At 36.8% G+C, this 27,918-nt stretch overlaps 1 protein-coding gene across 8 annotated transcripts; it reads left to right on the top strand.

Moving 5' to 3' along the window:
* The first annotated feature begins 60 nt into the window (after positions 1–60).
* On the top strand, positions 61–26,333 carry LOC113043041 (protein NDRG4). Of its 8 annotated transcripts, XM_026202144.1 has the most exons (18): positions 61–212; positions 1,660–1,733; positions 7,301–7,391; positions 8,286–8,420; positions 11,000–11,038; positions 15,333–15,438; positions 17,541–17,661; positions 18,441–18,503; positions 18,590–18,650; positions 18,743–18,886; positions 19,137–19,240; positions 19,383–19,439; positions 19,526–19,577; positions 20,870–20,917; positions 21,013–21,048; positions 21,269–21,320; positions 21,546–21,584; positions 22,861–26,333. In XM_026202144.1, exons 2-18 carry the CDS (start codon positions 1,660–1,662, stop codon positions 23,013–23,015), a joined length of 1,377 nt encoding a protein of 458 aa, XP_026057929.1. In that variant the 5' UTR covers positions 61–212; the 3' UTR covers positions 23,016–26,333. The 8 variants fall into 8 exon arrangements, with proteins under 8 accessions (XP_026057929.1, XP_026057933.1, XP_026057934.1 ...); XM_026202148.1 differs by lacking the exon at positions 1,660–1,733; XM_026202149.1 differs by lacking the exon at positions 8,286–8,420 and having other exon boundaries at positions 63–212.
* Positions 26,334–27,918: the final 1,585 nt, after the last annotated feature.

Here is a 27,918-nt window from a genome sequence, read left to right as displayed (position 1 = left end):
AGGACACGTGTTCTCTGTTTATTACAGAGCAAAAGAAGGGAGGGGAAGAGTGAGCGAATAAGGGAGGGTGGAACAGAGGTGGAGAGATTCAGACAGCATAGCCCTCACTGGGTAGACAGCATCGCTCCGAAACGCACTCACGAGCAAACAAAAAGAGGCTAAACACATCAGAATACTTTAAGACGATAACAGAACACAGTCCTTCAGCAGAGGTAAGAAATATCTCTTTGGCTATTGTGGTCATTTTTGCAAAGATGCACAAATTAGAATGATCATTCAAGAGAACTCCCTTTTGTTGTCAGGTCATGTTAAATACTTGGTTGTTTCGGTACAAGGTACTGTATGAAAATACAATCAGATCAAAAAGTGCCCCAACACAGGGCCTTGAGGGACTCCATCTGAAGAGAAGCATTAGAGTCCCTCCTGCGAGTATTACAGTGCTTGAGTCATAAGCTATACTTCATAGTTCCAGCCTCTGCATTGGCGTGAATGGGAGGTCGACAGGTTAAATCATTAACCCAGCAAAATAACTGCGTCAGACAGGGAAGCTTTGCCAAAAACAGCAAGCCAGTCGCAGTCCATCCGACCACCCTTTAAATTATGGGTAAGTCTACTAACAGGTGCCCTTTCCTGTTCATTGGAGTAATGCTATCTGCTGTGGTGCTGAGAAGTATTCAGGTCTGTTTAATAACAGATAAGCAGAGCTTTTGTTTTCCTAATCTCAATAACACTTAACAGAATATCTGACGCCAGTGTACCTGGTTGGGTGCCAGCTTGCATAGGAGGCCAGGAGGGCCGTGGAACTTTCCAGGGTGGATAAACTGTGACTTATAAGCCTTGACACTTTCAGTTTTAAAGGGGTGATGGATGATGTTGTTAGCATGTGCCTTAAAATGAGAATATTTATGCTAAGTTTAAAATAAACAGTTTTATTCTACAGCAAATGGCAACTGCCACACCTTTGTCATACTCGGTTGACAACATGGCATGCAGATGAAATTCATATTGTCTATGTAACCGAAAGGTTGGTGGAAATTCAATTACTAATGTGTGGGATGATTACAGCTGTAAAATGAATTACAACTTGTGGCATGGTTTTGAAAATGAGTAATTGAAAATGGATATCTTTTTAATTCAGCCTTGTAAAAAAGATGGCAATACTGACACAACATGATGCAAGGCTGATTAATTTTTTATTTTTTGCTAAATCTCCACCCAAGACAATGAGATGCCCCCATTTCTACATTATATAACAATGCAACAGACGCCTTGGAAACTTTTATGTCTCACTCGTACAAAACCCATACTGTCTGGAAGCCTTTCCTGTCAGAACTGTTGTACTGTTCCTTCACCGAGCATGGAAAAAGATTCTTCAATAAACTGCATGTTAGCTTTACTTTAATAGATTCTCTCCTGGGTTGAGTTTTATATAAAGAATGTCATTTAAAGAGGATTTTGGGAATTGTCTGGAACCTTTTCATAAAACATCTCTTTGTAAGAGGCATGCCCTGGGACATGTTTGCATATTAGTGTACAGAAGCTCAACTCTGAGGGGGCTTTCCCAATATTTTGCCCAGTTTAGCTTGCTTACTGTGAGAGTTTTTTGAATAAATATTGTGTCTAGCTAAATTACAAATGGATCTTGTTTTGTACTGATAGATGGGGCCTGGATTGTTCTGGAACTTCCCATCCAAGACTAGCTGCACGGTTCCACAGAGCCTGCTGCAGACAATGTACGTAGTTCTGCCTGTAACCGAGGTTGTAGCCTTTCTTTTCCGTTTTTTTGTCATCCATCCCTTCATTTTTTGTACGTCTCTGCTTGTGAAATCCATGGCCTGTGGCTGTGTATGACCACATAATGATCACACCTTGATTTTTCAACCAATCACTTGGCAATGGTCAAACATGGTCAAGTGTCAATAACCATCATTACTGCCATAGATCATTATTCATATTTCATCGTCCAGTAGCTGTTTATTGTTTCAGCCTCCAGTCTCTGACCAATCCGTTCATGTAGGTTTATGTGTTCAAGCTGATTTCATATAAAAATATTCTTTTTTACTTTATTGTAAGTCTCGTGTCCACTATATACATAAGGAATCTTAATTATGAAGTCTTGAATGTCTTCCAGTCAGTTGTTGCCTGAGCTACGTGTTTTTTGATACTGAAAATAAATGTTCATATGCAAAGATGCATATCAACCTTGATGTCCATTGTTCTGTTTTGGTGGCTTTTGTACACTGGATGATTTTCTGTTCAAGATGGTCATTCAAATCTTGAATTGCCTTCTGCAGTTCTTGACCTCCAGTGCCTCCAATTCAGCTTATAATCAACTGAGCCATGTGAGACCAATTTCATGTTAATGAACTACAATAAATGAAAAATATCCATGAATAATTTGACTGCACATGAGTGAAGAAAACTATTATGGACTTGATTGTATTTTATTCTGATCTAAATAAGTATGCAGCTGTGATAAATGCCCAGGCAGAGGTGAAAGATTGCTTCATGAAACCTTTTAGATGCAGGCTATTTATCAAAATGGAACCATTAATATTTCAAGGAAACCACACCTAACATCCCAGGGATTGGTTTCCTACTGATCCATACAGTAGAAAGGCTGTTTTAAGGTAAGGTTCGGCCAGGTTACTGCACTTTCAGCCAAGGTAAAATGGCGTTATTGAGGACCACATACCAACTCACCTTCTGTCAGCCTGGCTTACAGCACTAAGCAGTTCCTTACAAGAGGCAGTGTGAGGAGTTGAAAACATAGTTGATTCTTGTGGTACAACACTTTCAGAGCGTCTTTGAAAGCCAGACCAGCCATGACTGGTCTTTCAGATGTTACCCAGAATCCCAGCAGAGGTGTGAAGTGAGCACTCTTAGGGGTTGAGATAACAAAACTTTATTTGAGTTCCACAGTTGCTTTTTATCTACATTGTAATATAAGACATATTCTGTTATTGTTTACTGCAGTGTTTCTCATCTCCAGTACTTGGAACTCACCTCCCAGAAAGTTTTAGAGGCCTCCATATCTAACACACTAAGAATCCGATGAGCTGAATCAAGTGTTTTATTAATGAGGCATCTAAAACACTCTGGTAGGTGGGTCCTCAGGACTCGAGTTAAGAAACAGGTTTAATGGACTAGGATGTGCATTACTGAATAGTCGCTTTCACACCGGCGGGACTAGGAATGTATTTAGTTCTAGGAACTAATGTAGCTCCTACTTCAGAGAAGGGTCTAAAACAAGGAACTGTCAGTGACCCAGTGTATGCAGATTGGCCAAACGCATATGAAACACTGGCTACCCAGCATTTTTAAAAGTTCATGTAAGCATACATTGAAAAATATGTTCCACAAACATGGAAAACAATGATAACGGTGTAATGGTATGTTGTCTGCAGCATTGTGTGCTTTTCTCAGCCTTGGCGATAACACTGCAAGTTGCATTGGAGATTTAGTCAGATTTTCATGCTCTTTTACATGTGCAAATTGTGCTTTTATATTAAATTTCCATTATCACGAAACCCTAGACAATCATCAAGAACAGCTTTAAATGTGATGTCCTCCATTCACTGGTTATTTATGTTTGTAAATGCCGCAAATAAAGATTGTCACTATTGACTGCTTTAAAGTTCCTGTTGCCGGTGCGAATGCAACCAGGAAAACTACCTGAGGGGGAAATTGTTGGCTAGTTCATAGAACTACATTGTGCGAAAGTGCCTTAAACTGAAGTTCCTGGAACAGTATATTTAATGTGAGGGTTTATGTGAGCTAGTTGTGTTTTTATGCCCATTTGAGCTTTTTCCATCACGCTCAACATTTACCCTTAAAGTGGATCCTTATAAGAATCTTGGACGTGAGTAAAATACACACATTAGAAGAACAAGAAGATCATTCATTCTATAAAAACACAGAGAAAACTTAATTAGCAATGCAGTCATTTTTTAATTTGTGTAAAAGGAAGATACTGCATATGTCTTGATGTTTGACTTTTTCCAGGCGGCAACAAGTGTTTTGTAAAAAACTACAGCTCATGTCTTCCACTGATTTCTCCCATACGTCCACAATGACAATTTTTTTCTTTCCTGGTATATTTGATTCTGCCAGCATGTGGGTGGTACTTAGCACTCTCTACACCTTGCTTATGCAGCCATGTTCTTTCTATGTACTTCGACTATGTTAGCATCCAAATGGCTAATTAAAAATTCGAAGACTTGTATAACCTAATAGTGATGCCAAGGAAACTGTACTGCTCAGCTTCTTGATGTTTTGTGCCAAGATCCTTCACCTGTTCTCGGTTCAGAGAATGATTTTAGAATTCCGTTTGCCATAGATTTAGTTTGCCATAGATACATTGTCCTAACCCAGTTTCCAAGTATTGATCGGGATTCTGTATATTAGGTGAGATCCTTGCCTTTGAGCCTGTCTATTTATTTGGTGTCTGACAGAATACTCCTCCAATGGTCTTTCCAGTTTCATAATCTCTTATACACTTATATATTTTTTTGTCACTGAGCATAGTCAAAAAAGCTCTGGCTGATGTTGCCTGCTCAATACATTAACTCTTTTTAGATTCAACATGTCAGAGTTAACACATCATCTTGGTGACGCCAAACTCTCTGTTTTTGTAGTACTGCAGTTAGGACTAGCAGTGATGCTGTCAAAAAGGATAAAGAAGCAAAGATAAAGGTTATCCAACTCCCTGAAGATTGCAGGGGCGTCTACTGGCATCACTAGAGGTTACCATGGCAACACTGACGGGGTACAGAACCCACAAAAATAAATCTCTGCAAACAAGAAGAGTTACAGGTTGATATTTGACATGAATGTATTTATTTGTTCTTTATGCTGTTATTTTAGTATAGGATGATATTAATATTGATGATCATGAATTAGCTGTTATATTCATACATATTATCTAGTGACCAACATTTCATAGAGACTTAGGCTGGACTCGGTTGACTTTGGCTAATCAACAACCACATCCAACAAGCTAATAAAAACAACCAGAACGCCATAGGAACTACATAGCAATTATGGCTGTGTGAAAGCTCTGGCAAGCACCACTTGTGTTCTGTTTATAAAGAGTAAAAATGTCTCTATATTATGGTGTAGCAAAACAGAGCAATAACGATTATAACAATGATCTGAGAAAGGCCAGTACATGTGGGGGTGGTGGGAAGTTGTGATAGATTAACGGAGAGATCGTGGCAGAGAGGAAAGGGAGGGAGAAAGAGGGGCCAATTGAGAGTATTGTGGCCATGTCTAGACCTCGTTATAATCACCTCATGGGAGGAGTTATGCAACCAAAAAAATCATTCCCAGCAGGGCTCTGAATCATTCTATCCATTCACATCTGAGGGTTTGATTTGCACTGCCCATGATTCCAGATTCATGCAGCTCTTGGCACTGATAGGAAATAAGAGTGGAATGACTTTTCGGTTGACTTGAAGTGTTCTGGATTAAACCCAGTTATTGTGTGACTCTTGCAAGAGAATTATATATCAAAGTATTCTGTCAGTTCTTGAGTAAAAGTTGCAACAATCTGCACTAATATTTGATGAAGTTCTTTTAATTTTTCATTCATGTTCTTGTTTGCTCATTTTCACAGCACTTGTATGGCAGAAAAAAGTTAGATGTTCAGAAACGCTACTAAAACATGCTAACGAATGTTGCTTTGCCCAAATTATTATACTATCAATGTTAAAGTTTCCATTAAAGTTGTAAATAACGGCATGCTCCATAATCTACATACGTATGTGAATTATTAGAGTACAATAAAGATAGCAGCAGGCTGTGGAGGTGTCTGTTACCTTAGCATCTTGTTATGGAAATATCAGTTGACACTGACAGAGCTCCCATGAGCCGACTACCTTCAGCTGCACAGCTGGAGTTTAATAAGAACCTAATGGAAAAGTACATTGTCTCAACCATCATCAGTTGCCTTCGGACAACCTGAGATCTAATGTCACAATTGGCCATGTGTTCCTGGAGACTGACAAGTCTGTCCCTTTTTGTGTCATTGTGAACCTAACCACCAAACAACACTCAAGCCATGTTCACAATACCACCTCATTTTAAGTCCACGAAACGCCATGAGCACATGATTAGCATGCCTGCTGAAAAATGCAGTTAAAACCACCTTTTGAAGGTAGCTGGTTTTACTTAGGTGTTCCTCAATCCAATTTCTAGTTCTGTAATTAGTACACTGCTCAGGTAGCCAGCCATTTCTTATGGTGTTTGCACACCAAAAGCAAATTAATTTATTCATGTGAGTAGATTACAACAAAGTCAGTACAATTGAGGGTTATGTGTTTGCCACAAATGCGTGATATATGCCTCATCCAGAAGTAATCTAGTGAGATAACTTGATGTGAATATTTGCTTCGCTGTTGGTATGCACACACACCAGAAGACATTCCAGTGTACTGAAACATTAATTCATGAATTAAAGCATACTCAGTGTATGAAGACGTTGTCTTCTTCAGTCCTTCAAGCCATCAGACCAGTGATGTTGCTGATATGTTAAATGCATGATGTCATAATCACGTTGCATGTAATTGAGTCATTAGTATCCCAATGTTTATTGGATCAAGGTCCTTGCTAATGCCGGAAATCGTGTTTATGATATACTGATTCTTTCCATAGAAAACTAGAGAGTGGAAAGAGAAGCAACCATGGTTAGCTGGTATCAGCCTAGCAGCTTAGCTACTGTATGTTCCAAAACACAGCTTGACCAGCTTTACCACCTTAAAGACCCCTGGGAAATTGTTTAACAAGCGCAGTTGTTACATATTTCCTATTGAAATGGGAAGTTTTGGCAGGGCATTTTGAAGAGGTCAAGTCTCAGCCATTAACTTATGCACTTCTTCATTTGCTGCAGGTGGTATAAGGGGGAGGGACATTTGTATCTTAGAGAACATCTGATTGGACAAAAATCTGTAGTGCAGGATGAGTCATCAACATTTGTGATTGTTTTCGGTTAGAGAAATTCTGACCATTTGAAATGCATTTATCTGATTAAAGTTAATTTAGTCAGCTTTTTTGAATACTCTATAATATAGATGATCTCAAAGCTAACAGACATGGAATAAAAGCAACAAAACTACAATTAAGATATCATGAGGAACTACAATTTTGATATCATTGGGTCTTTAAGCTGGACTGTATACAAGATTTGAGTGGTGTAGGTAATATTTCAATATTGGAGCACCAGGCGGATTTGATTAGATTTTGGTTTGCTGTCGAATAACCTTGTTAATCTCAGGTGTGTGTGTTGCCATGGTGATTGCAGGTTGCTCTCCAGGATGGCTGGCATGAAGGATCAGCAGTTCACTGAAGAGAAACCGCTACTGCCAGAATCCAGGGGACAGGAAACAGAGATGGTGAGTGTGTGTGTGTGTGTGTGTGTGTGTGAATAGCTAAATATAGTAGACCAGTTAAAAATGGCCCCTTTTTTAGGCAAGAGAACAAAAAATTGGATGTGTGTGTGCATGATAAAGGATTTATCTATGCTTCCCAAATACCACATTCCATCTTAATCCACACATCTGTGTTAAGCTAATGTGAAATGAAAAGCATGATATGTTTTAATTCTAGTAAAAATAAATGTCTTTAAAATATCAGTTATAAAATTTAGGACACTGGACTACAAGGGGTGAACTACTTTCTTGCTTTTCTTTAGAAGTGTATATTCCTCAGAGCAAAATAAATAATAAACATTTGTGTGATGCTACCTCATCTGAAATTCACTGATTAATGATGCAATTTACTGTAATTTCTAACCCTTATCTGAATTATTATTATTTATTTATTTATTTGAAGTGTAAAAATTGTGATTTTCCAGGCCAGGAATTTTATACATTCTTGGTAAAAACATAACAATAAAGTTATATGTGTTCACATTAGTTGTCATCAACTAGAAATTCTGTATTTTCTCAGCATAAAAAAATCTAGAACTGAATATTTTTCCATTCATTTTCAGCTCTAAAACATTTTGTCAAACGGCAAAGTATAATCTATGAAAAGATTATAAAAATGCACATTAACTAATTGCAAATGATTTGAAGTCATGGCAGTCCATTCATTCAGCTTATTGTGTGGATATTGTGTCTGCTGCTAATATTCCCCACATATCACAAAGTACCATTTATTCATATCATATTTTTTTCTTCAGCTTCTCACCTCCGCCGCCAAAGCATTGTCCTCCGGTCCTATTGAGGGCACTGTCTGCTGTAGTTTGCTGTAACTAGTGTTTGTGTCTGTGTGTAACGTGGCAGGCCAAAGGACAGTGTGTGCACGCGCTGCCCTGTGCTACACCCTCCCCCCCCACGGCTCGCCCCCCAAAACGCTGGCATGCCATCGCTCAACACTGGCTCGGCCTGACGCGCCGTCGGACCAGCGGGTACTTCCCGGTAGGCTGATTACCGCACAGAGCACGTCCACGTTTCCAACTTAAAGATACTAATTTCTTTCAAGTTCTTTGTTACTTGAGGGGCAGCTCTGTTTGAAAAGACCGAACAAGACCTGATATTTTCTCTCTCTACTAAAAAACTCATTCACCGTTTCACATGCTGTCTTAATTGGGGAAAATTACAGATTTTAAATTGCGACATGTGCAACATAGAAATGTTCTTTTTGCACAATGTTTATATTCAAACACACTGCTAATTAGCTTTAGCACAATTTTAAACAATGATCAGTGTCATTTTATTATTACTATTTTTTAATTTAGTTTATAGTTTTTTTATTATTATTCTCTTAAGCTAATTGCTTTGCACATGATAATAATATAAAAAAGAAAAGAAAAAAGAAAAGAAAAACAACATCTGCTTCTTCGTTCATCTTCGGAACACAAATTAAAAATATTTCTGATGAAATCCGAGAGCTTTCTGACCTCGCATAGACAACAACATAACTGACACATTCAAGGCCCAGAAAGGTTGTAAGGACATCGTTAAAATAGTCCATGTGACATCAGTGGTTCAACCTCAATTTTATGAAGCTATAAGAATACGTTTTGCAGAAAACTAAAATAATGACTTTATTCAACAATTTCTTCTCTTCCGTGTCAGTATTCGACGCACATTCACGAGACTACCAAGATGCATGTTATTTTTGTTTTCTTTGCACACAAAATGTATTCTCATAGCTTCATAAAATTATGGTTGAACCACTGATGTCACATGGACTATTTTAACAATGTCCTTAGTACCTTTCAGGGACTTGAACATAGTAGTTGTGTTGCAGTCAATTGAGTAATTTGTGATCCAAAGATGAATGAAAGTCTCATGGGTTAATTAATGACAGAATTTTTATTTTTGGGTGAACTATCCCTTAAAGGCTTTTGCTGGTTATTTATTGAAACATGACTGTAATGTCATATGTAAAGCTTAGAAATGTCAATAGCTGTGTGTAAATACAATCACTTATGTTAGCATATGGCATTTTTAAAGTGAACAAGAACAAGTGAGTGATTTTTGACAAAACATTTGCTTAAATGTGTACAGTAATGGCCTCTGAATATGTTGTCATGATAGTAAGATATCATGATGGACGTGAGCACAGGCAAAATTCAGTTATTTCCACACAGACGCTTGTCTAGTATTGTGCTAACACCTATATCATTACTATAGCAACCTATGTACTGTAGATATGCTGGATTCTGACTATGGATGCAAAATGGCATTGCTTAAGATGAAACACAAATCAGCTTTATGCACAATGTGAACAAAGCTTTATATACTACAATGTCATAAGTTTCAGTTCCTCAAGAAGAAAACAGAACACTGTTATTTACCCATAAGGCTGCCCCCTTATGCACTCTCGAAGTACTGCATTAGAGTTTTAATCCTGAAAAGGAGTGACACCTGCTGGTCCGACATTAAAACTGCTTCTGCTTCTCTGCTGCCACCAGCTCAAACTGCATGCACTAACCTATTTATTAAGGTTTCTTCCTGCTTTTGCCAATCTGCACAAGAATCACATTATAAGTGTTACTTGCTTTTCCAAAATGGATGCTTTGTTTTTATCTTATGTATAGTGTACTAACTCATGTGTCCCTGGCTTTTCAGAAGAATGAGATGGATTTTAATGCTATTCTTCTGGTGACTGTATTGTGATACAGTTGTTTGGCGAGGAGATATTGTCCTGTTCTCAAGCTGTTCTTTTACAACTGTGTTTTGTACTCATTTCACTTTTTTTCCATAGCACATTGTGTTCTTAACAGTGTCTTTACTCATTAATATTGGTGTTGGACCAGCTCAGGCCATCAAAATGCTAACCATTGTACTTAAATGTATAATGGAGTTAAACAGGCTTCATATCAGCACTGAAGCAAGCTCAGCTTGCACATTTTGTCTTTCCACAAATAGCTGCTGATCTGAAGCCAGCTAAGCCACCCACATACTAACCAATAATGCCTATGAAACAACAAGAAGGGGTGTAAAGTACTTGAGTAATTATACTTTATTATTGTATGCAGTATTATTTTAGGGTATGTTTACTTTACTCAGTGTAAAATAAATAGCTGCAGCTTTTCTTATTTACATTTTTAAAGAAGAAAATGACTTTAATACTCCATTAAAAAGTATATCACTGGTCATCATGATGTAAATCTAGATTCCACTTTACAATTTCCTCTCGAAATCCAATCTAGTTCAAATGTAATAAAAAAAAATGATTCAAAATTGAACAAAATTGAACCTTTTGGTTTCACTCTAAATGTTTTTGGCTGGAAACTGTGATATCGGAGTAAAATGTTGATATCTGTACTTTAATTTAAGTATAATTTCTCAGTACATTTTGCACCCTAGACAAAAACTCAATGTTCTCGAAACAACAGTTCAAGTAAATGTTTCCATCACAGAAAGTCTTTCCTCGCTGGCGGGACCTTGCAGAGTGTTGCTCCAGTTGCTTCCTATTTTATTTGTTATAGCATATTAAAACCAATGTGCTTTGGCTTTGATGAACCTGACCTTTTGTGTCCCTGCAGGAAAACTGTGAGACCTTTGTGGCAGAAGGAGACTGGAAGGTATTGTGACTTTTTTTCTTTTTGGATTTTTGATATTGACTTAAGATGTCTATTTAAACAGCCAGTCCTTGAAATAATTTTAAGCCACCATTTAAAACGGTGTAGCTAACACATAGCCTCATGATTCCCTTTTTCCATTTGATGATTAAAGAAGTATTGTTTGTCTTGGCTAGAGAGTGGAATGTTCCAACAATTAGAGTTAATGAGAGAGCGTGAGAGAGAATGAAAAACATGGAGGCGCTGCTATGACCTGAGTTCCAATCAATCTCCTATTCAGAGCACTAAGAGCAACCTGTAGTACCAGCCTGTAGTAGTTTAACTGTCAACAACATGACATCCAACATTTCAATTATTCATCTATTATATTCAGTTTGTTTCAGCTTTTATTGTGCTCTAAGAGTTCAAAATGTTTACAGAGTTTACAGAGATCAAATTGTAATTGAAGTCAAACTACTGAGATAAAAGTTGAGGTATAAGAAGTTTATCACCTCAGTTTTGTCGCTGTCTCGCAGTTTGCATCATCTCTTCACACCTCTGACAGAAATAGGACTAAATCACAGAGAGAAGAATTTGAATAAAACAGTGAGAACTCCAAACAGCGGAGAGGGCTGGAGTCAGATGATAGGATTAGTAAGCTGCACGATCATCAAGTGAGAGATTTTAATTGTGATGGAGAACAGATAATTAAATAGGTGTTTGCTAGCACAATACGGTTACCTAATGCCAAGGAAGAAACATTAAATATGACATTATAAATCAGATTTGCCAATACAGTCCCCTTGTTCAGTATAGTATTCCATATATATATATATATTAATAAGCCATTACATTAATTTACATTACATAATGTACATGTCTGTTACATTAGATTAAGCACTTAACCTAAAACATGTATGTGCAAATGTGTATGGTTTGTGTGGGGGTGCAGTCCATCCTTTTATGACAATGACAATGCGACTGTACTGTATTTACACAGTGCATGAGATCTTCAATCGAGAGAGGGAGATAGAAGTTGTACGTTTAAGCGAGACGAAAAAAGTCAAGTCAGCCACAAATTGAGATACATCTTCCATGTCCAAAGAGAAAACTCAAAAGATGCATTTGAGTCAGAATTACCGAATACAGCACACGTAAATACATCCTTGTCTCAAAAGTGGGCCATGTACCTCATGTGTACATGTCTCAGCGCTCTATCACGTGTTCATGTCGGAGCGCACATACACAGACACTGTCACATACACTCATGCAACTCATGCAAGAGCCTTGCCATGAAATGATCACTGACTTTGAATGGTAAATAAGCATATGCAGAAGCATTTAAACATGCAGTAAATTGTAAACTATGACACAAACCCTCTATTTATAGAAAACCAAGCTGCTAAACTGCAATACAGTTATAGAATATCTATATAAAAGGCATGCAGAAGATTAAGATTGCAAATATGGGACACATGCAGATAGAACACAACAGATTTAGAGTGACACAAAGCCCAGCCAATAACAGGCAGCCATTTTTGTGGACAGCCAATGAGAGGACAGGGGTGGGGTATGAAATTGTGTCGGGGGAGGGGCGGCAGCACTGTAAAACTACCCTGACCAGAACGATGAGAGACAAAGAGACGCCGTAGCAACCGCAGCATCTCTCTGGTTGCCTGCATCCGAATCCGATTTCCCGGAGAGGACCTTGTCTTCTTCCTGCTCAAATATACACCTTGAAGCGAGCGTACACAATCTGTAAGCAGCCATGCCGGAGTGCTGGGATGGGGTGAGTGGGATATCTGTGTAAATATAGTGTGTGAGAGACAATGCTTTTGTGATAATTTGTACGCTATATAATCATTTTTGTTTGGCTGGTTAAGTAAATTGCTACTGATTTGCATTGTGGTCAGAAATGACTAGACTGAACTGATAATGTGCCATCATGTTCCTGATAGCTAATTATTGTAATCGATAATATCAAATGATTTGTATTTATAATAACGTTTTATTCTCTGTTAATGTAACAAAAAAGTGTCATAATATTTAATATAATAATAATAATAATAATAATAAAATAGGTTTTTTTTTCTACAAAATTAACTAGCTTGACCTACTGATCTGGTAATTGTGGAATAATTATAAATTGTCTTGATGGTAACTGTTATCATTTCATGATAATCTATGATTATTTTAATTTACCATGGCTAATCGTTGTACTCAAACAACAAAAAACTTATATATAAAATGATCAGTAAAAAAATGAAAATATATTTTGACCAAAAAAAACAAGCAACCACAACAACAAAAAGATACAGAGCGATGTGTTGCCGAGTCATGTGTCAGGTGGCCATTTGCACTGACACACTAACACACTGACACGTGTGCTACGTGCACTCTGATGTACCTCTGCAGGAACCTGGAGAGTGTTCCGAAATGTGTGTTTGCGCATGCGGTGCTGATGATAAATCTTATGTCCGCAATCTAATCAAAAAAATCCTCATACAAGGTCAGTTGTGTGACCTTGAGAATGAAAAATGAGCAGCGACAAGAGATTTTCTTTAGAGACGATGAACAGCTTTACTATTTCCTGCCCCATATTTGCATAATATTTTAGAATCTAGGTCAAATCTCCTGTTTATCCTGTCAGTGTCTGTTGCATATTATCTCTCTAGAAAACATGCTCAACATTTTGCAGCACAGGGACAGCTGTCACAAGATTTGATCTCGATCTAAACACAGAGGGACACAAACAGCTGTCCTAAACTCACACACAAACATACAAAGGCCGTTGCATCCGCTCTGACCTTCCATGGTTTTTCCAGAATCAAAAACACCAAATGACAGGGGGTTAAACCCCACGGGAGATTTATTTCCTGTCTCTCTGTGGCTCTGCGTTAAGCTTAGAAGTGGGCTGCCTGTGAGGTGTCTGCTAGGATTTATACATAACACTGGAAAGCTAGAGATGCTGAAATAATCCTCAGGACAAGAAAAAACAACATGCACACATACATCCATCGCTCCTCTGCTCAGAATAAACTAAATGTGGGTCAGATTAGATTAAAATGCCTTTGGAAGAGGCAATTAAAAGTGTGTTACATGACTGTGTGCAGTGAATCGGGGATCAGAGATGCTTAATGAGATATTAATTAGTCTGGTTTTTAACTCTCGCCATGCTTGATTAAATAGATTTTTTTTCTTTACCCATTGAAAGTAGTTGATTGTTGTAAGTCAAAATCTGCTAAGGAGTAATTAAATGTAACAAATGATGTAAAAAAGTATTATCATTTATTTTAAAATGAAACATAATTTTGTCCTCCTTTAATAATTGTTTTAAAGCGATAGTTCAACCAAAAATAAATATTACCCCATGATTTATTCACACTCAAGCTATTCTAAGTTTATATGACTTACTTCTTTCAGACGAATACAATTGGAGTTATATTTAAAAATGTCATGGCCCTTTCAAGCTTTATAATGGCAGTCATTGGCTGTTTTTAGATTTAGAAGTCCAATAAAGTGCATCCATCCATCATAAAAAGTGCTCCACATGGTTAATAAAGAACTTCTGAAGAGAAGCAAAGCATGCCACTCTCTTGTAAATGAATGTATGCCAGTTAGCAGAAACTAGAGATAACGGTCTATAAAGATTTAAATATGAATATTTTTATTACATATATGCATTGCTTCTCTTCAGAAGGCCTTTATTATTGTGTGGAGCACTTTTTTATGCACTTTATTGGACTTCAATATTTCAACAGCCATTCCCTGCTATTATAATTTTTGGAAGAGCCAGAGCATTTTTTTTTTACTTAAACTGTATTTGTCTGAAAGAAGTGAGTCATACACCCAGGATGGCTTGAGGGTGAGTAAATCACTGGATAATTTTCATTTTTGGGTGTACTATCCCTTTAATCCTCGACTTCTCGTAAATATTTGTGTGTTGTGTTTTTTGGTTTTGTGTTTTTCTTTTGGTTTTTGGCGTTACATTCAGCTGTCACAAATGCATTCTTTTTTTTTTTGTATTTATTTATCTTTTTTATTTCAGGAAAGGAGAGGTTTTGTTTGGCTCAGAGTTGTTTTATTGTCTCTTAAAACCAGAACCTTAAATCTACACATATAAATAGATACTGTTAAAAAAAGTACTTTTCTCTAACTGTTATTACTAAGGAGCAGATTTTGACTCAACTACTGTTTAGATGTTATATACACTCCAGGCCTCTCAAGAGATCCATTTCAGGTCATTGGTTATTAGTTCAGGACCAGCTTGGACCTTCTGAGACTGTTTGCTGAAATGGTTGTTTTTCTGTTGTTGTAGGAACATGACATTGAAACCCCTTATGGGATGTTGCATGTGGTGATCCGCGGGGCTCCCAAGGGAAACAAGCCAGCTATCCTGACCTACCATGATGTTGGGCTCAACCGTAAGTAAATAGAGTATGTGTGTGTGTGTGTTTGTGTACCTGTGTACCAAGGTAAACTACACCCACATTTCTCTCAAATACCCCAAGCAACATGCACTGCACGATGTCTGTGTTGGTAGACCATCTGTCTCCAAGCACTGACCTGGAGTTAATGTCCCCATCTTCACAAACAAGAAGAGATAGTTCTGTTAGTGTGTGTACTTCTGCATATGTGCGTGTTCAAAGAGCAGCCCCGTGGAAGTGATGTGTGTGGGCTGTGATCAGAGCTGTACTTTGGATGCCAGCTGACTGCAGTTTTTCAGTTCTTTTAACAGATTGCATGCAGTGTGAGATGAAGCTGATCTCAGGTGGCAAGTGATCTCAGCAACACGTACAGTATATGACGGATCAAAAACTGAGGCAAAAAGTACACCAAAAAAATACTAATTATCATAAAAGACAAACGCAATTATGGCTTGGAGATTAGTAGTACAAACTAGCTTTATCTATTTAGTTTTTTTATATATATATTTTATAGTTATATTTTTTATTTACATCGTATATATTTGTATTTATGTTATATTGATTTATAATATTTACAAACATGGCTCTCTTGGAGATTAATGCATATATATAGAATTGATACACACACACACAAAGTTATATAAAGTTATAAGTTATATATCAATTTATGGTGTATACAATTTTTATATATGGAAATAAATATATTAAAGGTTAAATCAAATAAAAAAAAATATTATATATATATATAAATAAACACTGTTAATAATTAATAGTATACACTTAGTACATATAAGAATTTTAATCATTTGTTAATTATAACTAGTTTTTACTTGTAGCTATATTAAAGAAGAATTAATTTCTAATCAAGAAAAACGTTTGTAGAACAAAGGTCGGCCAAGTTGCTATTGACCTTGATATTAAATTCCATTCTGTCAATGTGATTTAATTAAATGACTCGTAACCTTGGCCGAGATCTCTGCACATCACTCACAGCATGGCTTTCCTTTCCTTTCCTTTCCTTTCCTTTCCTTTCCTTTTCTCTACTTCTTCTTTTTTGCTTCCTATTTCCTCATAATCTCCTCCTTCCTCTATCTATCTATTCCACATTATCTAGCCCTGAAGTGTGTTATTGTCTGCTGGTTCTTATTCCTATGCAGTGCGCGTACATGAGAAATATGTAGGTCACAAAAACATACCCATCATGCAGTGATGGGGAGGGGAGCGGGGAAGGTCAGCACTGCGGCATAGAGTAGCTCTGACTCCGCTGCGGATACATGCATTAGTATGCATAGCCATCCTCCATCACAAAACATGAGTCAGTGAGCGAGCGAGAGAGAGACAGAGAGAGAGCAAGAGGGTGACACAGACCACCAAAAGCAGACACTGGCTTATATAAAAAATGAAAAGTGAGCAATACAGCTGGGAGGCAATGGGAAAAAATTGGGTCACTTACTACAGGGTAGGGAAGCTTGGATATTATTCATGCCATAATGCAGCACCTTTAAATCGGCAAGTCTTTTTGGGTTAAAGACCATGAGAAAGGTCATTTTTATTTTATTTTATTTTATTTATTTTATCTTCTGCAGCACACAAGTTATATAGACGGCTTCCAAAATTTCTACTTTTGTACTCCATGGAATAGGTAACAGCATATGGGTTGGGAACGACATAAGGATGAGTCAGTGTTTTTGGGTGATGTTTTCCTTTAAATAGCTTGAAGACCTGCCAAAACACCATTTGATGATGATTCTTAGTGCTGCTTGAGCAGTCAACTAGAACACTGAAATTGTTTTGTTTCTTTATTTCATGATCCAATGATTCTGGCATGAGAGACGAGCGGACAGAGAACCCAATTTACTGAACTGCCCCAAATTTGAAGTGTTCTTTTATAAAATGTATGATGTTACTGAAGGGGATCAAATGTAATCTAGGATAACAATGTATTATACAGTATGTGGTTGTTTAAGAAGTACCATGTAAATACCACGGACACTGTATAAAATGTGATATTCATTCTGTAACATCTGATACAATTTTACCAAGGTAATAATGTAATATAATTGTTTTTCTACAATGTCTTGTTGTCTTTCTCTGAGCAGACAAGCTGTGCTTCAACACCTTCTTCCACAATGAAGACATGCAGGAGATCACTAAGCATTTTGTGGTGTGCCACGTAGATGCCCCTGGCCAGCACATTGGTGCCCCTCAGATGCCACAAGGGTACGATGAACACACACATGAATATGTACACCAGTATTTGCCATTTTACAGGATATGTAAGGTATAGGCTATACTCTACTGAAAAAAAAAGGTTAATGTATTATTTGGTCTCTGGTAATTTGTTGCCTTCTACAAGGCAATTGTTAAGAGTTTATGTTTTTTATGTTTGTAATGGTCTGGGCCTATATGTAGTCAAAACCATTAGAACTTATTCTGCTTATTCTTTTTTATTTTAATTTAATTTAAAAAAAAATACAGTGGGGTAGACTTTGTACGTTACAGTTAGTCAGAAAACAATAATAGGCCTATAGCTACAACTGTAAGACTATTATGCATTACTGCACTTATAATAAGGCTATTTACCAATTAAATTATAACATGGACATTAAATATTGAATTGAGTAGAATTGCGTTAAAATCTTACCTTAAATCTAACAAAAGTGTCGGCCTAGCAACAAGACGAGCACCGCTTCAATAGAGTGTAATTAATAATCATCTGAGGTGATTTTCTCTACCGTCGATTACTGAAACACAAGATGGCGCCAGCTGCGTTTGGATGAAACACAATGGCGGGAGTCTGATGAGTATCTCCGGTTTCGGTTACGGATGAGTGGACTATGTAAACATTTATGTGTAATAGAAGATGGCTAATTTTTTAAGCATTGAATGCTCCGAATGACCAATTAGAATCAAGTGTTTCAGAAAGCCATGTAAGAACTCGGTATATCATTTAAGCCTATACTTAATTTATTAATTTTTTTATATCATATTATTCCTAGGTATCAGTATCCCACCATGGATCAGCTAGCTGGGATGCTTCCTAGTGTGGTGCAACACTTCGGGTGAGTGTGGTTGGATTATACTCTAAATTATGGGCTGTGATGATAATCTAATCTAATGATAATAATCCATTCCTTTAAATTCCTAGCTTCAAGAGCATTGTTGGAATTGGAGTGGGGGCTGGTGCCTACATCCTAGCCAAATTTGCGGTTAGTAAATCTCAACCTTTTACTGTATGTTAGTCAAGATTTTTTTTTTTCATTTACATTCAGTGCAATTCAGTTGTGCTCTCTACCTGCAGCTGATTTTCCCTGATCTTGTGGAGGGTCTGGTTCTACTCAACATTGACCCCAATGGGAAAGGATGGATCGACTGGGCCGCCACAAAATTGTCAGGACTCACCAGTACTTTACCAGACACTGTCCTGGCCCACCTCTTCAGCCAGGTACAATATCAATCTACATTCCTTATGTTTCACTGTAGATAAAGTATACAGTCACCTTTAAAAATGCATTTCAAGGCTTTAAACTGATTTGAATATATGCATTAATTTCAAGAACATTTAATGTAAAAACAATAGTTATTTAACTACTTTTCACATTTTTTTATAATAAATGCATATCAAAGATTTAATTTCCGAAATGTTCAGTTGAATTTTCAAGCTAAATATTTAGATAACATTCATTGTATTACAGGAAGAGCTTATGAGCAACACAGAAGTGGTCCAGACTTACCGCCAACAGATCAACAACACCATCAACCAATTCAACCTGCAGCTCTTCTGGAACATGTACAACAGGTAACCGCCCACTACCTCTTTTATATACAAAACATTGTAGGGAATGCATGAGTAGAATAAAAAAAGTATATATATATATATATATATACTGTATATATATGTAATATTAATAATAACTAAATAATTTTCTTTTTTTCCACAGCCGCAGGGATTTGGAAATGAACCGCAGTGGCTCTGTGCTAAATGCTAAGACCCTGAGGTAAGAATTAAGTTAATTAGAATATGATTCGTCTCATTTACATATGCCTAAATGATAAGACATAATTCTGAAATCTCTTTTTGCAGGTGCCCAGTCATGCTGGTCGTAGGTGACAATGCTCCAGCTGAGGAAGGCGTGGTGAGTCTTTGTTCCACTTTTGTGCCTGATATTTAATCTCACATTTTTGTCTCTCAAGTTTCAAAGCTTCCAAACTTTTCTCTCCTATGAGTCTTTACATAAACTCCTGTTTCTATGTAATATTTGCCAAACTTGGATGTATATTGTCATTCAGAGACAAGTCAATCCGCTCAGCATTTCTTCCGGTTGTCTCATGGGAGCAGATGGCACTTGATCTCCCAGGCTTTGCCAGCTTGTGTGCGTTGGATATTTTTAACTCCGCACTATAGTCCTTTAATCTAACATATGAAAGCTGGGTCAATGCCCCATCACATCTAATCAGACACGCAGGGTGAGAGATGAGGAAAAGAGGGACATGATGAAGGAGGGGAAGGGATGGATAAGAGCGAGAGGTACAACCAAAGGAGGATGAGAGAAGAAATGGATTTGAGTAATTCAGGCCAAGTGGAGAAAGATGAAAAGGTGGGAGCAGAAGAAACAAAAGAAAGATGAGGAAGAGATTAGGATGTAATAAAAAATGATGCATGGAAAATGAAGTGATTTAGAGCAGGAGGAGAGATTAGAAAAGCAAATACACCACTGGTGATGTATGGTTTATTAGGATCGTACAATATTTGTCCGACATAAAACTATTAGAATAACAGAAATCTGAGGATGCAAGAAAATAACTTTTGAAGTTGTCCAAATTAATTCTTTGCAATGCATATTACTAATCAAAAATTAAGTTTTTATACATTTAAGGTAGGACATTTACAAAATATCTTCATGGAACATGATCTTTACTTAATAACCTAATGATTTTTGGCATAAAGAAAAATCAATAATTTTGACCCATACAATGTTTATATACAGATATAATACATATAGTAAAGGATTTTGATTTTTGTATTTGACTTTTAGATTTAGCATTTAAATAAAATATTAATTAATACAGTATTGGTTGGGGGGAAATATACATGAGGAAAGATGTGTTCCCAACATCAGTATCACATCCATTGACTGATGTAGACTGTTGTGGTGAGAGTTTTCATTGTGTCTGCGGTGGTCCAAACAAGAATCCACAGGCGAATGCGTCTACGCAGCTGTCTTTCTTTAGCACTGGAATATGACTCATCTCTGCAGTAACGCAGAACTGGGTCAGACCTCACACACACACACACACGCACATCCATCTTTCTGCCCATCATTCAAATACCTTCTGTAGAACTTGTACTGCTCTGTAAATGCCCGATAAATATCTGTTTACAAACATTTATAAAATACAGTATGCATGTTTTCTGCTCCTACTGTAGGTTGAGTGCAACTCTAAACTGGATCCAACCAACACCACATTCCTAAAGGCAAGCGAACTGTTAAAATAGAGGCCAAATTTAAACCATTTTAGCACGTACAATTTCAGAAATAATTTCTCAAAAACATATTTGATTTATTTCAGATGGCTGATTCCGGTGGAATGCCTCAGATTACACAGGTGAGACCGCTTGACGTGTCTGAACTCAGATCAGTCTCTGATAGTATTACAGTGGCGACTGAACACAATACCAAAATTGTTCATTGTACAGATGTTAATAAAATGTCCTTAAAATCTTTTTAAAAAAAATTTTTTATTCATGAATGTATTACCATTCATTTAAAGCTTGTCAAACACTAGTTTAACAATTAAACTATGTTAAATGTTTTGAATCCTACAGCCTGGAAAACTCACAGAGGCGTTCAAGTACTTCCTGCAGGGAATGGGTTACAGTAAGTTAACAATGTTAATAATGTTTCTGGGTAAATCAGTTCAATTGATGATTCTTTCTCAGGTAAATGTAAACCGATCCTGTATGTTCAGTGTGTCCTTTCTCCCTTGTGTGTCTATTTCCCATGATGAGAGAGTTGTGAATGTGTGCAAGCAAATAAGTGTGTGTGGAAGTGTTGTATTTGGTATAATCTGTACCCTATGTGTATTTTCCTGCCCCTTCTCAGTTGCTTATATGAAGGATCGGAGAATGAGTGGGGGGCCAGGTACTTCCTGCTTCCTGTTCACGCCTGCCCTCTTCCTCATTTAGATGACACATTTATTCTTCTAATCCCTTGTTTGCCATTCCTGTATTTATTCTTCCCAGACTGATATTTCCATTCATTCATCATTTACTTTACTGATCAGTGATTTTTCCTCTGAAGGAAAAATGTGCTTTGAATGCGCTCTCATGCTCTCAGCATGGCAGTTATTCGAAACTGTACCATTGAAAACAAAATCATAGACGAAGTCATGGCATGAAATGCAATTTCTTTTTTCGTTTTAGCTTAAAATTATTAAAAAGTTGTGAAACGTGCTGCTTAATGCATTCAGAAGCCTCCCCTCAAAGAGAGCATTTGTAGGCTGGAAGATCTTTTATATTTGAATTCTTGTTTTTTAAAATAAATATGTATTTATTTTATTTATTTACATATTTATAATATTGGTATATTTTCATACAGTATTTTCTTGTTTAAAAAAACTAAGTATCATTGGAACAAGTGTTCCAATGATACTTACAGTATTTTTGCCTGCAAATATCTAAACATCCATTAAACAAATGAAAAAATAATGTAGAAACATTATTTTGAGTGCTGAGTTTTTAATCAGAAATTGCAAGTAAGTTTCACAGTTTACTAACAGCGAAGTGAAATGGCAAGTAACACACTGAATTAAATCCTAAAAAAAAAAAAACACACACAAAAAAAAAAGAGAAATAGAAAGAGTGAAATAGTTTTTTTTTTCTAAAACATTTATATTATTTGCACCTTGGAATAAAATTGTTTCATCAATGTGTATTTGTGTGTGCACATAGTTTTCTTGGTTTTGGTGCAGAATCTCACAAAATGTTTTGAAGTTAATTCTGAACAAGAGGAAAAATTCTAATGGACTAAGGGGAATTAATTCTTATTTCTACACAATTTGACTTAAATTATTTGTTTTTGTTTTGTTTAAGAATGTATAGATATACAAGAAAAATACTTATTAGGAAAACAAAGGCATTTATATATATATATATATATATATATATATATATATATATATATATATATATATATATATATATATATATATATTCAAAAAGATTCTGGTTGGCTCTTTAAGTTGGATTTGAGTCAGTATTCGCTGTGGAATGTTATCAGCTTGAGGCTGAAATTATTTTCAACAAAAAGTTCAAGCATGTCAGCCCTGCCTCCTCTGCAACACATCATGCAAATTTCCCTGTGGATAGGAAATGACTATTCATCCCTATCTCTATCTCTCCTTCTCTGTTTTTCTCAGTGCCTTCGGCCAGTATGACCCGTCTTGTTCGCTCGCGAACGGCCTCTCTGACCAGCGGCGGCTCTGTGGATGGTTCTCGTAACCGCGCATGCACACACTCAGACAGCACTGAGGGCGTCGGGCAGGTCAGCCACACCATGGAAGTGTCCTGCTGAACACTCTTGCACTGTCTCACACGCACACATTTAGAGAGTCGTGGCATGGAAGGAGGGCGTGAGAAGAATGGAGGTCTCATATTGCTTTCATTCTTTCTTTCTCAGCCATTTTCTATGTCATTTTCTCTCAGTTTTTTAGTGTTAGCCATCTTAAAGGAATAGCCGACTCAAAAAAAAAAAAAAATGCCATAATTTACTCAACCGGATGTCTTTAGAAACCCATATGACTTAATTTCTTCTGTAGAACACAAAATGAGATGAATAAAGTCCAAGCAGCTATTTCCCATATAATTAAAGTGAATGGTGACCACAACTGAATTTCAGTCGATAACTACATGTGTGTGTGTGTGTGTGTGTGTGTGTGGATTAGCTTTAGAAGACCTGAAATGTCATGCACAGGTCATGTAAACCACTTTTATTATACCTGAGCATGATGCCTCTTGGTCCCCATCCACTTCCATGTTATGGAAGAGAGCTGCTTGGACATTCTGCTGAACATCTTTTGTGCTCTACAGAAGAAATAAAGCCATACAGGTTTAGAAGAACTCTAGTATGAGGTTTTCTTTTCGAGCAGAATTATTCCTTTAACCTGTAAAATGCTGTCCTTTTTTTCCCTTCAATACAGTGTTTAGTTTCCCCCCAACTTTGTAACGCGGTTACTTAACGCTCTATGTGTCAGTATTCTGCACCCTTTGCTTGCTGCCTCTGGCCTTCAGCTCCTCCTAAGACAAAACTACAAGTCCCATCAGCCCCTGCTCTCACTCATTCTTTGAGGAGAAACTGATTGATTGGGTCGCAGTTAGAAGGGGTTGGTCTTGAGGAACAGCATAAAGCAAAGTAAAAGAAAGAAGAAAGGAGGGTTCTTAAACCAGAGTGCTTTAAAAGTTACATTTGTAGCTCTCCCTCTCAATTTTGAGTGAAAGCAAAGTGATTGTATATAGGCGAAGAGGGCAAAAATCTCTTAACCAGTAAACAGTGGCTTTCAGCTAATCATCTCAGCTCATTCAGTCATTGGGAGTGTATGTATCACCACGTACTGTAAGAAAGAATCAATTTCTGATAGTTTTTTAGCATTATTTGATATCATGATTGGTTTTCTAATTTAAAATGTTATTAAAGCATGAAAAATGCTTTAAACTGTTTTTCTCCATTAAAGCAGGATCAGAAGTATGACTTGACTTGCCTTAAAAGGTATTTTTTTCATGTTAGCTTCATTTCACCATTCCTTTAACATTACGCACTAATACAATCAAGTGCTCTTTCAAATCAAGTCTCACTTCGTTAAATACGACATACCTAGTACCCTTTTACCCACTCTCTGTCATATGAAAGCGGCTTTGCCTGGGATCGGTTCTGTACGGTCTCCTTTTTATAGACAATCAGCTTCTGACCCAAACCAAACCGGAACCGTCGACTGAGGCAGAGCCTGTGTGATAGAGTTTGCAGGTCGTTAGCGGTACAGAATTACAGCTTCAAGCTTCCTTTACAGCACCCAGCCCCGCTACAAGAATATACCAAAGCTACTGATACAAATGCACACACAAATGCACACATACACATTTCGCAATGAGGGCTGGGTTCTGCAGGGTAACAGAGCTTTTGGGTCCATATATACTGTATATACACACACACACAAACAGGCACGCACACAATTCATGTACTCACATTTACATTTACATTTAGTCATTTTGCAGATGCTTTGATCCAAAGCGACTTACAATTGGGGGATGCATAAAGCACATTACTTGCATGCCACTTACATATAACCGACACTGAAAGATTCATAAGCATTACAATTGATCCATAATCAGTGCATGCTTATTTCATAATTTACTATAGATCTGTAGATTCAGATTTACTTATTATATGTGACCCTTGTCACATTTCCAAATGTTCATCATAGTTTGATACATTTGATAGTAAATGGACACAAAAAATATTGTTTGTGTTCCCATTTGCACCAATAACAAAAAAAAAAACAAAAAAAAAAAAACAACACAGACCAAAACAATAGTGTTTTTATGACTTTACAAATGTAGAAAAAATGAAGAGACTGATTATGGTGTTTGATGTCACTCCCTTTTCACTTCCCTTTTTGTTAGAAATACCTACATAGCAGCAGCTATCAGGTAATATACAAAGTATGGTGTTATATTTAAAAAAAATTCTAGATTTGCAATTTTATTAACTGGAAACATGTCATCAAAGTCTGTGAAATAACATGTGTGGTTTGTCTACATAAATCATTCGATTTTTCCAGTCTGAAAAATCTATTGATTTATGTACACAAACTGCACAGAATTTTGAGAGAAAAACCCCACCTACACAACTGCACAAATAAAATAAATAAATGAACGAATGAATGAATGTACAAATGAGCAAACGAATGAATGAGCCAACAAACAAGTAAAAGAAATAATGAACAAATTATTTGAATCAAGGTCCAGAGATGACTGACATGAGCTGAGATCTGATTGGCCGATGCAGTTAACATGGGACTTATGAGGGCGGAGCAACCGTTGACTTTCCATTCCACACTCACGCTTTTCTGTCTTACTGAATGTCATTTTTTCTGCGACAATTACGACTTTTCAGGGGTGTTTCCTGCATGTTTGTCTGTAAGGGGCGGGGCTTTCTGGAGCATGTAGCTCCAAGCTCAGAATGTAGGGCAAATCCCACCCCAACAAACCCAACCCCCAAAACACAAGGTGCCCCGCCCCTCACAGACACTTCCAGTCGCCCCTTAAGGGCTATCGACCCAGGCAAAGCATCGTGATCAACCTCACTCCGTGCAAAGCTGGGCGCAGTACTGTAGATACTGTACAAAGAGAAAAACGAATGCGTGATATGGAATAAACAGTGAATGTGACAGAGAAAAGAGAGGGAGAGGAGGAGCGAAAGGATGGTGTTCAAAGCAGGAGGGTGAAAGTCAAACACAAAATATTGACGGGTTTCCTCCTAAAGACTGAATGGACAAGCACTCGTTCTTCCCCAGTATTGATTTGCATGAGTTTTGATAATGCAACCTTGTGTTTGTGTCGTTTTTCTTGATTTCCTGTCTGAAGTATGCAGTCGTTAGCTCTTATTAAGAAATAAAGAGCATGCCCACCTTTCAAAGGTGTACTTTTTCCTGATCCCTGATCTCTGCCTGGGGGCCCTGAATGTATAATGTCCTTTGGAAGTGCTGTACAGTATTGTCAATGTGGCCCCATATCACCTTTTCTTAAATCAGGGCTCACACCAGTTTGACCTGCCACATCTGCCTTCCCTTGCACCCTTTTCCTTCTCAATCTATGTTCTATGCTGTAGATATTCGCTGTTTTTAGTGCATAAATCTAAAAATAGGTCCGTACCACTAGCCTTGTCACGTGGAACTGTTATACTTTGGATTTCCTTTGAGTTCCTCTTTTTATAATACAAGTAGTTCTTATTTAACCATGTGTTGCATCTATTCTCGTGAGGTTTCAATGAGTATTATTATTAATAATAATATGATTACAGTTGTTACAATTAGCCATTGTTTTATATTAAGCAATAAGTTGTCTGTGTTTCTTTTTTGGATGGGGGCTGGTTGTTACAAATATGTCTAAAGATACAGCAAGTGTCACTCTTAACCTGCTTTACCATAAGAAAACTACATAAACTAATGTGTTTATGGTGTATGTATATCTATATACAAGCTGTCACTGTCTGTGTACTGAAAAACTGAACGTGCAACCAATAAAAATGGATATACAAAAATTATAAGGGCTTTTGTTTTATTTTCTTTAGCTTAATTGGTATCGACTCACAATGAGCACAAATTAAATATCAAAATATATATTTATAGTTTTTAAGTGGATATCATGGAGAAAAATAATGCTTTGGTAAATCATAAGTGTGACATAGGAAGTCGACAAAATTAGCCATTATCACAAGTCATGATTATTAGATAAAAAGTCGGAAGTAATGCAAAAGGTCAAGAATATGCTAAATAATTATGAGATAAAAAGATGAAATTATGAGATTGACAAATGGGTCAAAATAATCACATTATTATCAAAGATAAAAAGTTATTTGATATAATTTATATCATAAATTTTATATCATAATGTTTTTTCATCTCACAGTTTTGACTTTCAACCATCTCAGTTTCAGCTCTTTATGTCTGAATTATCCTTTTCCATAACTATGGGTCTCATTCATGAAACACGAGCAGAACAAATTTTTGTGTAAATCGCGTGTAAAGTGGTTCTGGCATAAATTTTCGGATTCATTAAAACGTTCTTATTTTCCAAATGTTAGTTGGTACGAAATAAATCTACACCTGCTCCCAGCCACACGTAAATAGTGCGTTTAATGTCTTAACGTTTTGCTCATTAATATGGCTGCATTTTTATCATAATCGGGTACATATTTACACAGCATTTTGAAAAAAATATTATATATAGTAATTACATAGGTTTTTTCTTTTCACTTCTGGGACTGTTCGATTAACAGATGAAACTCTATTAACAGCATCTGTAATATGCTGCCAAGCTTCCTTTTTCTAGGACCTGATACGCCACTATATACGCTTGAAAATAATACGTGGCGTTTTGAATGAACTTCTGATAATAAAACTTCAATTTCTGCAGCTGAGAAGTTTTAATTTTTCATTCGCTTTTGAGAAGACATGTTTGATGTCATAATATGATGCTCATATAGTTGTCAGTCTGATTTATTGGGCGGGATTTATGGTAATTGAGAATGAGCGTGCACGCGCATCCCATTTACGACTGATTGGAATTCATTAACACACACATTTCACTATTACATCTGACGTTTACAAAGTTTTTGTGAATCAGGAGGAGAGTTTTCTGGAAGTTCTCTTTACGTGCAAATCACTCACATATTTACTCGTATATTTACTAATGTTTCATGA

Source organism: Carassius auratus, chromosome 25, assembly GCF_003368295.1.
Source record: "Carassius auratus strain Wakin chromosome 25, ASM336829v1, whole genome shotgun sequence".
Taxonomy (NCBI): domain Eukaryota; kingdom Metazoa; phylum Chordata; class Actinopteri; order Cypriniformes; family Cyprinidae; genus Carassius; species Carassius auratus.
Note: the sequence above shows the minus strand (reverse complement) of the source record. Positions and strands in the feature narration are given on the sequence as shown.

Coding starts and splice junctions, on each gene's coding strand:
- LOC113043041 (XM_026202144.1), top strand. CDS start 1,660: ATGGGGCCTGGATTGTTCTGGAACTTCCCATCCAAGACTAGCTGCACG. Junction 21,321..21,545: donor CCTGCAGGGAATGGGTTACA/GTAAGTTAACAA, acceptor GCCCCTTCTCAG/TTGCTTATATGAAGGATCGG. Junction 21,585..22,860: donor GAGAATGAGTGGGGGGCCAG/GTACTTCCTGCT, acceptor TGTTTTTCTCAG/TGCCTTCGGCCAGTATGACC.